At 44.2% G+C, this 14,347-nt stretch overlaps 2 protein-coding genes across 5 annotated transcripts in view; one reads left to right on the top strand and one right to left on the bottom strand.

The window, feature by feature from the left end:
• LOC139396970 (focal adhesion kinase 1-like) overlaps positions 1 to 14,347 on the bottom strand; it is a gene marked incomplete at its 3' end in the record, with an annotated part of 66,625 nt that overhangs the window by 37,151 nt on the left and 15,127 nt on the right. The window lies entirely within an intron of this gene.
• Positions 2,553 to 9,246, top strand: LOC139396969 (cytochrome P450 2F3-like). Of its 4 annotated transcripts, XM_071143909.1 has the most exons (3): positions 2,560 to 2,749; positions 6,933 to 8,469; positions 9,049 to 9,246. In XM_071143909.1, exons 1-2 carry the CDS (start codon positions 2,702 to 2,704, stop codon positions 8,418 to 8,420), a joined length of 1,536 nt encoding a protein of 511 aa, XP_071000010.1. In that variant the 5' UTR covers positions 2,560 to 2,701; the 3' UTR covers positions 8,421 to 8,469; positions 9,049 to 9,246. The 4 variants fall into 4 exon arrangements, with proteins under 4 accessions (XP_071000009.1, XP_071000010.1, XP_071000011.1 ...); XM_071143908.1 differs by lacking the exon at positions 9,049 to 9,246 and having other exon boundaries at positions 2,553 to 2,749; positions 6,933 to 8,902; XM_071143910.1 differs by lacking the exon at positions 9,049 to 9,246 and having other exon boundaries at positions 2,568 to 2,627; positions 6,933 to 8,624.

A 14,347-nucleotide genomic window follows, 5' to 3' on the forward strand; every position in this document is an offset into this window, starting at 1 on the left:
GAGGCATACAGCTCACCCCAACTCATTAAACTAACCCGCTATAACAACTAACTAACCTAATTATAGCACTGAGGGAGGCATACAGCTCACCCCAACTCATTAAACTAACCCGCTATAACAACTAACTAACCTAATTATAGCACTGAGGGAGGCATACAGCTCACCCCAACTCATTAAATCATTACCCGGGCGGTAATTCGACCATGATTACTACTAAGTTTAGATTGCTGGCTAGACTAACTTATCAAGCTAAAATGGTTAGCGGACATGGGCTAATTGAATGACTGTCAGTGACTGACATAACAAGAGGATAACTGCTGATGCACAACCACATTTAGAAATGGCACCTTGTTTTTTCTACAATTCTAACTCTCAACAGTAAGTTGAGACCCCGATTTCTTTTCTTCTTTCGTTTTGGGAAATTGATCCGCGGGCCTACAAAAGCTTCCTAAGACCAACTGACCAGCGTTTTGCAGAGAGCAAGAAACATAAACTAATAGCACAGAACAGAAAACATGTCGATTCACATCAATGTGAGTGTAGCACCTATTTCTCAATGCCAGAAACACCTTTAATAGTAACTTAGAGCACCAAAAGAAAACATTACAAATTACAAACTCTTAAATCAATATTAATAATATTGTAATGTTGTTCTAAAAGTTGTGCTTGAGGTTTTCTTCAAATCAGCTCTATCTTCTGAAACAATCCAATAACGCCGTACAGTCAACGTCACACGGTGCGGAAATACAAAGCCAAGCTCAGCCTTCGTGTCCTCCTGGGTCACACGATGGAGAAATACGAAGCCAAGCTCAGCCTTCGTGTCCTCCTGGGTCACACGGTGGGGAAATACAAAGTCAACCTCAGCCTTCGTGTCCTCCTGGGTCACACGGTGGAGAAATACAAAGCCAAGCTCAGCCTTCATGTCCTCCTGGGTCACACGGTGGGGAAATACAAAGCCAAGCTCAGCCTTCGTGTCCTCCTGGGTCACACGGTGGAGAAATACAAAGCCAAGCTCAGCCTGCGTGTCCTCCTGGGTCACACGGTGGGGAAATACAAAGCCAAGCTCAGCCTTCGTGTCCTCCTGGGTCACACGGTGTGGAAATACAAAGCCAAGCTCAGCCTTCGTGTCCTCCTGGGTCACACGGTGTGGAAATACAAAGCCAAGCTCAGCCTTCGTGTCCTCCTGGGTCACACGGTGGGGAAATACAAAGCCCAGCTTAGCCTTCGTGTCCTCCTGGGTCACACGGTGGGGAAATACAAAGCCAAGCTCAGCCTTCGTGTCCTCCTGGGTCAAACGGTGGGGAAATACAAAGCCAAGCTCAGCCTTCGTGTCCTCCTGGGTCACACGGTGGGGAAATACAAAGCCAAGCTCAGCCTTCGTGTCCTCCTGGGTCACACGGTGGGGAAATACAAAGCCAAGCTCAGCCTTCGTGTCCTCCTGGGTCGCACGGTGGAGAAATACAAAGCCAAGCTCAGCCTTCGTGTCCTCCTGGGTCACACGGTGGAGAAATACAAAGCCAAGCTCAGCCTTCGTGTCCTCCTGGGTCACACGGTGGGGCAATACAAAGCCAAGCTCAGCCTTCGTGTCCGCCCTCGTGGGTTTGTTCGTAGGTGTAAAGACAGTAACAGTATCAAGCTATCAACTGCATTTTTACTCATCTCCTTTTTTATCAACCTTTTAGTGTTTAGTGAAGTTTATAGTTTGGTGAAGTTTTTTGTACACAAGGAAAAACGTCCTAATAAGTTTGTGAGAATGAGGCGGGCGAATTGGGCGTCTAATTGTCAATCAGCAATCTGAGGGGCACATTTCATCTCTGAGAACTTCCACGGCTATCAACAATGGAAGGAGGACAAGAAGTTGCTTCTCAAAGTGGATTCTGTCCATGCCATCAACGTGGCTTCTAAAGCGTCTCAAACAGCCAGCAGAATGGAGTATTATCACGGTCTTCGGTGAGCATGGAAGTGAACCGGGTAAGGGGTAGTATCTCTGTACGTCTGTAACTTTCTCACACATCATTATTCACGATTCATTCATCATTATCCATAATCATGGTAGTATCCACATTCACGTAGAAGTGTTAAGAAACATATATCTATTCTTATTTACAATAAAAGTGTTTACAATACTATTCATTTATATTGGGCACAAAATGATCTGAAACACAACCAAAGCAAATTGCGAAAGCATCCAACACGTTTGTAGAGACACAAGCTTGATGTAGTCATTGCGTGCTAGGAATATGGGAACAAATACATGTGTTTAATAAATGTGTTTAATAAAAAATACAAATAAAAGTTTTTAAACCGAGACAAACAAAGTATTAGATATTAGTCCTTTCCACTCCTGGTGATTTCTGCACTGTCATCTGCTTTGTTAATGTTGGTCTCAGATTCTAAAAAGCAGGAAGGGATTGGGGTGAAGGTGCAATCTGTGTAAAGTATGTCAGCACGACTCAGCAGCCAATCACATAATCCGTTGTTCACTTCTGTTCCAGTACAGTAAGTTCCAACACACACCCTTATCTCTGCAAACATCTGCATCACACACACACACACACACACACAGTCAGGCAGGCAACAGAGACAGAGAGCAACACAGAGAGAAGGAAAACACTAAAGATAGATAGGTGGGTTAAAGAAGAAACAACAACAACGAAGATTAAGTATGTAAACACGTGATGAGCTATTGGATCACTCCAATATGGTATCCTTCCGTGCCGCAGGATACATTCCGAGTAAGGATTTTCAGGTTAGTCCAGGAGTCAATTCCGATTTAATTAGAAATTCCATTTAAATTCTTGTATTCACTCCTGAAGTGGAGAATTTTATTTTGTATTTTTTTTTGTTATGGAATTTGACTTGAATTGAAATTAGACCGTTTGGATTTTTTTAAAATTGGAAGTGAATTATAATTTAAAAAACATTTGATCTTTGGAATTTAATATTTTACATTTCCCAGTAATATTTTACATTTCCCATTAATGCACATAGTATCAAAATGTTCTGTGGGATAATAATCTACGCTCTTAGAAAAAATGGTTCCAAAAGGGTTCTTCGGCTGTCCCCGTAGGATAACCCTTTTTGGTTACAGGTATAACTATTTTGGGTTCCATGTAGAACCCTGGGGAAAGGGTTCTACATGGAACCCAATAGGGTTCTACCTGGAACCAAAAATGGTTCTTCACAGGGTTCTCCTATGGGGACAACCGGAGAACCCTTTTAGGTTCTAGATAGCACCTTTTTTCTAAGAATGTATTCCTATATTTCCAGTATAGCTACTGTAGGCTGTCTGAACAGTGACATGATGGGCTTGAAAGCCTGAGGGAATTCAATTTGAATTTGTGGAATTGTTGTGGATAATATTGAATTGGGAATTCAATTCTTGGAATTTACCAAACACTGGAATTTTGAGGAATTTAATTTTATCTCCAAATTAAAAAACTGACCTGAATTTTGAATTGAATTGAATGTAATTTACAGGGAGAGAGAATTGAATTAGAATTGAATTTGTAGGATTGACCACAACCATGGTACTGCGGCTGCCCCCTTTAAATAGCTGCAGTCGCACCACTTCCACCTCGTGTCCTTATTTGAGGCGCAGTAGATCACCGACAAAAAGGATTGGAGTAATCCAATACCTCCCAAGACCATGGTTACATACTGTACGTAGCCTTTGTTATGTAGCACTATATTGGATCACTCCAATATGGTATCACAGTACCAGATTTATCAGTGAACTAGTCTTTGGCCAGACAAAGAGCAAAGTCCAGTCCGGACTGAGCTCAGAGCAGTCATGGTTGCTGTGTCCCTCCGCCCCTTCCCAGGGAAGCAGATACAACACCATGAACAGCCCTCCTGACCACATAGATGGGGTCAACATGTGCTAGACAGCACCCAACTGGCCGAGGCGCAAATGTCCAAGAGGGGAACTCTGAGCAGGGCCCACGAGGTAGTAACTCCTCCAAAAGAATGCACCACCACAGCAAAAGGCAAAGGCCTGCCGGCCAGCCGAAATGCTGCAGTAACAACATGAGAGTCTGTTCAGGTAGGCCCTGGCCCAGAACGCTCTCACCCTAGCAAACGAAAGCCGATAAAACCTTTTGCATTGGCTGCGTCTGTGAAATTAAGTGTCCATTGCCCCAGCCGAGCACAGCACGCTGGGGGAAGCCCCTAGTTAACCAGCGACAGCACGAGAAGTGTATATGGACAACTGTAATGGCCGGTTCACACGTCACTCAGACAGAACCCTTGTCCAGAACGAGGGGTTAGGATGGAGGTCGACACTCCTTTCATCTGAACCCATTCAGAAATATTCAGTCAACCAGGGCTTCAACACCAGAAGACCCTGAGACATAGGCACCAGAACTGGTGAGGATGAGGATGAGCAGAAAAATGCTGTAGGACAGGGAGAAAGCACATGAAGACTCAATTAGCCTAGCTATCTGGCTAGCTAATTTAGCTAGCTAGCTATCTTAGCCAACTAGCTTCTCAAGGTTTGATGCAGTCAAGAGAGGTACTACGTAATCATATTGGATGATAAACAACCTAGCTATGACAAGCTAGAAGTTAGTCTACTAGCGCAAGTCAGTTCGGTTGGTTACTGCCTCTCCCTCCCTCCTTCTTGCTCTTGTTTCACTTGCTCACAGTACACTCACCACAAGGCCCCTCCTCTTCCTCGCAAGGCCCCTCCTCCGCCTGCTCTCCCTCACGCTGTATCAGCTCTGGTGAATAAAGTAGCTTACAAATGGACATTTCTGCTGCTTCCTTCACTCTGCTCCGACCACGTCTATACGGAACTGGTCGTCCTCGAGTCCTTTCGGAACGGGTCTCTTGTCTACATTGAAAAATGTATTTATGCATATTTGGCCGGGTGGGAAAGCCCAAGGTCATTTCTGAACGGGTCCAACCTTGTAGACCTCTACTTGAGGCCCAACATAACAATCCCTGTCACGAAAGACAATGCCAGGAACATTGTGAATGATGTCACAGAAACTGGACTTGGGCCAAAAATAGGATGCTTTTTAAAACTTTTATTAACTGCTAAAATTAACTACAGTACCGGTTGGAATTTCATTTTTCCGCTGTATCATACCCAAAACTGAACCGTGACGCCAAAATCGCAATACGTACTGAACCGTGGGTTTAGCGAACTGTTAAACCCCTAGTAAATACTTTATATTAGCTATGTCAAGAGTCCAGTATATAAATACGCGGTGTGTATAAACACTTACAAAAAATGCAATGTACAGTAGTAATTATATTAGAATGATAACATGTCAAAAGTCCAGTGAATAAATACACAGTGTGAAAACAGTATAAAAGGAGGTGTCCAGTGTTTAACTTCTTGCTCCTACTTGAGACGCAGATGTCTCAAGTAGACACCTGGAAATGCAAATGCACTACGCTAAATGCTAAATGTACTCGTTAAAACTCAAACTTTCATCAAAATGCACATGCAGGGTATTGAATTAAAGCTACACTCGTTGTGAACCTAGCCAACAAGTCAGATTTTTAAAATGCTTTTCGGCGAAAGCATGAGAAGCTATTATCTGATAGCATGCAACACCCCAAAATGCCTGAATGCGACGTAAACAAAGATTTAGCTTAGCCGGCGCTACACAAAACGCAGAAATAAAATATAAAACATTTATTACCTTTGACGAGCTTCTTTCTTGGCACTCCTATATGCCCCATAAACATCACTATTGGGTCTTTTTTTCGTTTAAATCGGTCCATATATACCCAAAATAGCTTTCTATGGAAGCTGTGTGATTCAGAAAAAAACATTGTTTTAAAACGCAGCGTCATTTTTTAAAATTAAAAAAGTCGACGATAAACTTTCACAAAACACTTCGAAATACTTTTGTAATCCAACTTTAGGTATTAGTAAAAGTTTATAATCTATCAAAATGATTACAGGGCGATGTGTATTCAATAGCTCCTCGTCTTCAAATCAATGGCTGCCAATGTGCACCTCACAACATCCTGGCGGAGACCGGAAGAAATTGAATCCAGTTAGTTGGATTTACCAACAAACAAAAAAATGACGACAATGGCGACGTCGTGTGGAATCTGTAGGAATTGCATGCAGGTCCATAATTAATTTTGTGCCCTTTTAACAACCCATGAAAGTGACGCATGGAAATTATTTTTAGCTTTCAGAGAGCAGTTTTTCTTGCGCTTTTCGATGAAACACACGATCTGTTATAGTCACAGCCGTGATTTAACCAGTTTTAGAAACTTCAGAGTGTTTTCTATCCACACATACTAATCATATGCATATACTATATTCCTGGCATGAGTAGCAGGACGCTGAAAAGTTGCGCGATTTTTAACAGAATGTTCGAAAAAGGAAGGGGTAGACTTAAGAGGTTTTAATTAATGTCTCTATGCATGGGACGGCAGCATTGGCAGTGTGTGTTTCAGATTGACTGCTGGGCTCTGCCTTCTGAGACGCAGGCCGCTGCCTGTGGACAGAGACACCTTGCCTTTCTCACAGCGAAACACCATACTGGACATGGTAGTTTCTCTCTGTGTAACACCGGCAATGTAATAGAGCTGTATGTGAGTTCCTAAGGGAAAAGAGGATGGGGGTTGGAGGGGGACAACAGAGCACCCAGATGGAGAGGCTAGCTAGCTGCTCCAAGCTATTGAATAGCTGTGGGTATACGTCTGCCCTATACACTAAGATACAGCTCTTACCTAGAAAATCGTCTCAGGAATGCGCAGAGAAAGAGAAGAGGTGGAAGTAGTGCCGCTGCAGCTATTTAAGGGGGGGTCAGCCGCAACATAACCCGGTACAGAGGACTAATCAGAAAATTCTTACTCTGAATGCATCCTGCCGCGCAGAAGGATACAATATTGGAGTGATGCAATATAGTACTACATAAGAAGAAGAACATTAACAAGAGACGTTGTTGTTTGTTTTGCAGGCTGGAACAATGGAGATGTGTAGTAGCGTGGTGTTGGGAGGCCTGGTGTTGTTGCTTCTACTGTGGTTGTTCAGGCTGAGGAGACAGAGACATGTCCATCTACCCCCAGGACCCTGCGCCCTGCCGCTTCTAGGCAACCTGCTTCAGATTGACAAACAGGCCCCCTTCAAGACCCTCACCAAGTGGAGTGGTGTGTATGGGCCAGTGATGACAGTGTATCTTGGGCCCCAGCGAGCCGTGGTGCTGGTGGGGTACGGGGCAGTCAAGGAGGCTCTGGTGGACCAGGCTGAGGATTTCACAGGACGAGCTCCTGTCCCCTTCCTGGTCCTTGTTACCAGGGGATACGGCCTGGCCATCAGTAATGGGGAGCGTTGGCGCCAGCTGCGTCGTTTCACCCTGACCACACTAAGAGACTTTGGGATGGGCCGTAAGAGGATGGAGGAGTGGGTACAGGAGGAGAGCCAACACCTCATAGACAGTCTGGACGCCACTAAAGCCGTGCCCTTCGATCCTCATCCATTCCTGAGTCGCACCGCGTCCAACGTCATCTGCTCCCTGGTGTTCGGCCAGCGCTTCGGCTATGACGATGACAACTTCTTGCACTTGCTCAACATCATCTCAGCTGTACTGCGCTTTGGAAGCAGCCCCTGTGGACAGCTGTACAACATCTTCCCCTGGCTGATGGAACACCTGCCTGGTCGGCAGCAAGTCGTGTTCGGCCAGATGGACGAGTTGAGAGGTTTTGTGATGAAAAAGATCCACGAGCACCAGGAGACCATTGACCCAGGCAACCCTAGAGACTTCACAGACTGCTTCCTCACCAGACTCAACCAGGAGAAGGATGTGTCCTCCTCTGAGTTCCATTACGAGAACCTGGTGTCCACAGTGTTGGACCTCTTCCTTGCAGGAACAGAGACCACCAGCACCACTCTCAGATACGCCTTCATGCTGCTCCTCAAATACCCCGACATTCAGGAGCACGTTCAGCAGGAGATCGACACAGTGATTGGCCGACAGCGCGTCCCTCAGATGGAGGACAGGAAGTCCCTCCCCTTCACAGAAGCCGTCATCCACGAGGTGCAGCGCTTCCTGGACATCGCCCCATTGAACCTCCCGCACTATGCCACCAAGAATATCTCATTCAGAGGGTACACTATCCCTCAGGGCACCGTGATCCTTCCGATGCTGCACTCTGTTCTGAGAGACCAGGACCACTGGGCCACGCCCACAACCTTCAATCCCAATCACTTCCTTGATCAGAACGGAAACTTTCAGAAGAACCCCGCCTTCTTGGCTTTCTCTGCAGGTAAGCGTGCCTGTGTGGGAGAGTCTCTGGCTCGTATGGAGATCTTTCTGTTCCTGGTGTCTCTGCTGCAACATTTCTCCTTCTCCTGCCCTGGAGGACCTGACAGCATTGACCTCAGCCCAGAGTTCAGCAGTTTCACTAACGTGCCGCGTCACTACCAGCTCATCGCTACACCCCGCTGACCAGGAGGGGAATTGCAGCCGGACCACAGGAGGAGTAGAGATGAGGGAGGTAGGGACAGCACAGGAGGTTGGTTCCCACATGTCTGATGCCATTTCATAAGCTTGTTCCAGCCATTATTATTATGAGCCGTTCTCCCCTCAGCAGCCTCCAATGAGGGACGGGTGTCTGTTTTTTTGTTTGTTTTTCATGACAATGTGATGCGTTGTGATACTTTGTGATGTGTGTTCTTTAACAACGAATGCTTGGAGATTTTTCTGGTCAGTATAGGTGGATCAGGAGAAACTCAGGGTCCTGGGAGTGAAGTCCTCTTTGTCCTCGTCTTGTCGTGTCCCGTGTATATATATATTTATATATTTTCTTCGCATATCTTTATATATATTTTTTCTCTAAAAATCTCAACTTCAAAACACTCTCCTGCAACCCACCTCACCAAGTAAAAAAAAAAAGTATTATTCACCCCAAATCTGAAATCCACAATAGAAGCTAGCCAGAAGCTTACTGGCTAACGTTAGTATTCAGCTAACCATGGTTGGTGGTCATCAGCTATCCTTTAGCTCGAAAAGCCAGTTTTGTACAACGCGACTCAGACCAGAGCATACCAGACCTATTTTCTCTCCATATCCCCAGATTTCTACCGCAAGCTCTGGACATTTACACCTGGATCTTGCAGCTAGCTAGCTGCTATCCGAGTGACTATTGCCTACGTCGGTCCCGGAGCAAACATCAATTATTCCGGAGCTAGCCAGCTAAAGAGTTCCATCAGCCACTCCTGGGCTACAATCACCTATTCGGACCGACGCAGAGCCCCACCTGGCCTTCACGACTGGACTATATCTATTTTGCCAATTGTATTGGGCCCCTCTACCACACGGAACCCCACTAATCTACCGACGGAAACGCACAAGGTGGCTAAAAACAGGCCTCCATCCTCTGACAGCTTGCTACCGATGGCCCGGCTAGCTGTCTGAATCGCCGTGACCCCAACCAACCTTACTACTCACTGGACCCTTATGATCACTCGGCTAAGCATGCCTCTCATTAATGTCAATATGCCTTGTCCATTGCTGTTCTGGTTAGTGTTTATTGGCTTATTTCACTGTAGATCCTCTAGCCCTGCTCATTATACCTTATCCAACCTCTCAGTTCCACCACCCACACATGCGATGACATCACCTGGTTTCAATGATTTCTAGAGACACTATCTCTCTCATCATCACGCAATGCCTAGGTTTACATCCACTGTATTCACATCCTACCATACCTTTGTCGGTACATTTTACCTTGAAGCTATTTTATTGCCCCCAGAAACCTCGTTTTACTCTCTGTTCCGGATGTCCTAGACGACCAATTCTCATAGTTTTTAGCCGTACCCTTATCCTACTCCTCCTCTGTTCCTCTGGTGATGTAGAGGTGAATCCAGGCCCTGCAGTGCCTAGCTCCACTCCTATTCCCCAGACGCTCTCTTTTGATGACTTCTGTAACCGTAATAGCCTTGGTTTCATGCATGTTAACATTACAAGCCTCCTCCCTAAGTTTGTTTTATTCACTGCTTTAGCACACTCTGCCAACCCGGATGTCCTAGCCATGTTCGAATCCTGGCTTTAGGAAGACCACCAAAAACTCTGAAATCTCCATCCCTAACTACAACATCTTCAGACAAAATAGAACGGCCAAAGGGGGCCGGCTGTTGCAATCTACTGCAGAGATAGCCTGCAGAGTTCTGTCCTCCTATCCAGGTCTGTACCCAAACAATTTGAACTTCTACTTTTAAAAATCCAACTCCCTAAAAACAAGCCTCTCACCGTTGCCGCCTACTATAGACCACCCTCTGCCCCCAGCTGTGCTCTGGACATCCTATGGCGTTCTGCATTAGCATCGAACAGCCCCGTGGTAAGCCAAGGATAGCTTTTTCCTGCAGAAATTTGCTTCCTGCAACACAAACTCAAAAAAGTTCTGGGACACTGTAAAGTCCATGGAGAATAAGAACACCTCCTCCCAGCTGCCCACTGCACTGAGGATAGGAAACTCTGTCACCACCGATAAATCCACTATAATTGAGAACTTCAATAAGCATTTTTCTACGGCTGGCCATGCTTTCCACCTGGCTACCCCTACCCCGGTCAACTACCCCGGTCAGCCACGCTCAAGGTCCTAAACGATATCTTAATCGCCATCGATAAGAAACAATACTGTGCAGGCGTATTCATTGGCCTGGCCAGGGCTTTCGACTCTGTCAATCACCACACCTTGGTTTCTCAAATGATTGCCTCGCCTGGTTCACCAACTACTTCTCTGATAGAGTTCAGTGTGTCAAATCGGAGGGCCTGTTGTCCGGGCCTCTGGCAGTCTCTATGGGGGTGCCACAGGGTTCAATTCTTGGGCCGACTCTCTTCTCTGTTTACATCAATGATGTTGCTCTTGCTGCTGGTGAGTCTCTGATCCACCGCTACGCAGACAACACCATTCTGTATACTTCTGGCCCTTCTTTGGACAATGTGTTAACAACCCTCCAGACGAGCTTCAATGCCATACAACTCTTTTTCCGTGGCCTCCAGCTGCTCTTAAATACAAGTAAAACTAAATGCATGCTCTTCAACCGATCGCTGCCTGCACCTGCCCGTCCGTCCAGCATCACTACTCTGGACGGTTCTGAATTAGAATATGTGGACAACTACAAATACCTAGGTGTCTGGTTAGACTGTAAACTCTCCTGCCAGACTCAAATCAAACATCTCCAATCCAAAGTTAAATCTAGAATTGGCTTCCTACTTCGTAACAAAGCATCCTTCACTCATGCTGCCAAACATACCCTCGTAAAACTGACCATCCTACCGATCCTCGACTTCGGCGATGTCATTTACAAAATAGCCTCCAATACCCTACTCAATAAATTGGATGCAGTCTATCACAGGGCCATCTGTTTTGTCACCAAAGCCCCATATACTACCCACCACTGCGACCTGTACACTCTCGTTGGCTGGCCCTTGCTTTATACTCGTCGCCTAACCCACTGGCTCCAGGTCATCTACAAGACCCTGCTAGGTAAAGTCCCCCCTTATCTCAGCTCGCTGGTCACCTTAGCAGCACCCACCTGTAGCATGTGCTCCAGCAGGTATATCTCTCTGGTCAACCCAAACCAATTCTTCCTTTGATCGCCTCTCCTTCCAGTTCTCTGCTGCCAATGACTGGAACGAACTACAAACATCTCTGAAACTGGAAACACTTATCTCCCTCACTAGCTTTAAGCACCAGCTGTCAAAGCAGCTCACAGATTACAGCACCTATACATAGCCCATCTGTAATTTTGCCCAAACAACTACCTCTTCCCCTACCGTATTTATTTATTTTGCTCCTATGCACCCCGTGCTTCTACACCTGCATTGCTTGCTGTTTGGGGTTTTAGGCTGGGTTTCTGTACAGCACTTTGAGATATCAGCTGATGTAAGAAGGGCTATATAAATTAAATTGGATTAAATTGGATTTGCACATTCTTCCACTGCAAATCTAACATTCCAGTGGATTGCTATATTGTATTTACTTCGCCACCATGGCCTTTTTTTTGTTGCCTTTACCTCCCTTATCTCACCTCATTTGCTCATATCGTATATAGACTTATGTTTCTACTGTATTATTGACTGTATGTTTGTTTTACTCCATGTGTAACTCTGTGTTGTTGTATGTGTCGAACTGCTTTGCTTTATCTTGGCCAGGTCGCAGTCGTAAATGAGAACTTGTTCTCAACTTGCCTACCTGGTTAAATAAAGGTGAAATAAAATAGTGCTGAGCGATTAGTGCTTTTTGAGGTCAGTTCGGTTTCATCATTTTTTTTAAAATCACGGTAAAAAAATGTTTTAACATTAAATGTAGTATGTGGGTTGAATGCTGTAACACAGAATAAAACCATGAATTAAAGTCCCATGATGGTAGTGACTGCTCATTACTGCTGATCACTTATTAACCATCATGGATTCACAGTACTTTACTTTAATAACATATTTCAGTTGTTGTGTATATTACATTTGTTTTATTTGATGACTTTATTATTTCATTCCAATTCATCATTTCATCTGTATAGAGCTGCTGCCTATGCTGTCTGACAAAATCACTATTTTAGTAGTTCTTTAAAGTAAATAAGGCAAACTTTTATGACTGCTGAACACCAATGATCAATCACAGATCGTATATTCAGGTAGAGATGCAGTATACGTATCAAAACTTCTGGATGTCCTTTGAGTGGTGGACCATTCTTGATACACACGGGAAACTGTTGAGCGTGAAAAACCCAGCAGCTTTGCAGTTCTTTACACGAACCAATGCGCCGGACACCTATTATCATACCCCGTTCAAAGGCACTTAAATATTTTGTCTTGCCTAGTGCTGTGGCGGTAATGAAATGTTGTCAGACGGTTATTGTCATGCAAAAGACTGCCGGTCTCACGGTAGTTGACAGTTCATTAACATAAACAAGTTGATGTGTGTCTTCGGGAACATCCGAATTTAAAAAGTCTAATAAATCAATTTATTATATACCATCACAATAAATCCATTATTTATTTTAGTCAGGTCTAAAAAACATTATGATCTGAGTAAAAAGCATTCCAGAAGAACAGAATCTGAGTTGCTCTACTGTATGTTTTGTGGCTATGCTCCATACCATAGGCTGTAGGCTTATTCATTTAACTGACAAGATATGCTTAGAAGTCCCATGCCATTATTGTATATATGATTTAATAGTTAGAAGAATAGAATTGAACTTAGCTGAATAAAATAGAAAGGATATTTTTCCCATTCCGGAGTGAGTGTGCATATGAAGTGGCTATGTTGAGTGTAAAAGTGATCATTTGAAACAGGTCCTATTCATTAGATTTAGAGTTACTTGGCAACTTTAGCTGTGAATGGTACAAACCTTAGAATGTCTTAGAAATCAAAACATATATTGGCTGCATGTATGGAATATAGGCTATTGATGATCTGAGAAAGTAAAAAAAAATCAAGCTTGTGCTCCATTCCTTACCTCAGGCTGTTCTCTCATCAAGTCATCATATTTTCACCCAGCAGACGATTCTCAATTGAAACTTGTCTTTACTGAGATGTCAAATTAGTTTAGATTTGTAATGTCCCATTATGAAATGGGCAGGAACAGGAACAGGGGAAAAATACATGTAATCCATATGCACTCCAATAGTGAATGGAGGCTGCGCACTCGCAACGTTCAGTCTTTCAATGATGCCAGAAAACCTACTTGGGTTTTATAGCAGAGCTGTGCTTCATGTGATATTCTGCCCAAACTCTGTATGCCATGGCCTCTCTAACCCCGTTCCTGCAGCTACCCAGTGCTTACATTTGGGAAACCAAGTGAAAACTCTTCAGGAACATCGATAGTAACATGTTTTCGCAACAAAACATATTTCACTAAATTGTTGACAGCCCCTCTGCACGCTTGAGAAAGGAATGAAGGAGAGAGAGGAGATGGAAACGCACGGTGGTGAGATATTCTGTATAGCTAAAGGTAATGTCACCCAATTAATTAGAAAAAACACACAAATAAAATCACTATTATTAGGCTATTCCAAATCATACAAAAATGCACTATAATCGTAAACTAGTTGTAAGCCGCCCTGCACAATCAATGAACCAACAGCATCACTTAAGGCTTATGTGTTCTCTACCAGACTCATGGATAGAAATGTTGGAGTGTAGCATAACGTAACCAGTACATACAGTATGCATAATGATACAGTCCACACTCAAAGGCCATTACTCTAATGTGTATCATTTTGGAGTATAGAAGAGCCCATTAATACCAAAGATCTTAAATCAGTTTGTTTGATGTGTTTCTGCCATTTGTAATATGTGGTAGGCTATATATTGTATAACAGCACAATCATCATTTTCATTCAGTTTAATTCAGGTTTGGGCTCATAAA

The sequence above is a fragment of the Oncorhynchus clarkii genome, unplaced genomic scaffold (genome assembly GCF_045791955.1).
Source record: "Oncorhynchus clarkii lewisi isolate Uvic-CL-2024 unplaced genomic scaffold, UVic_Ocla_1.0 unplaced_contig_11758_pilon_pilon, whole genome shotgun sequence".
NCBI classification, from domain to species: domain Eukaryota; kingdom Metazoa; phylum Chordata; class Actinopteri; order Salmoniformes; family Salmonidae; genus Oncorhynchus; species Oncorhynchus clarkii.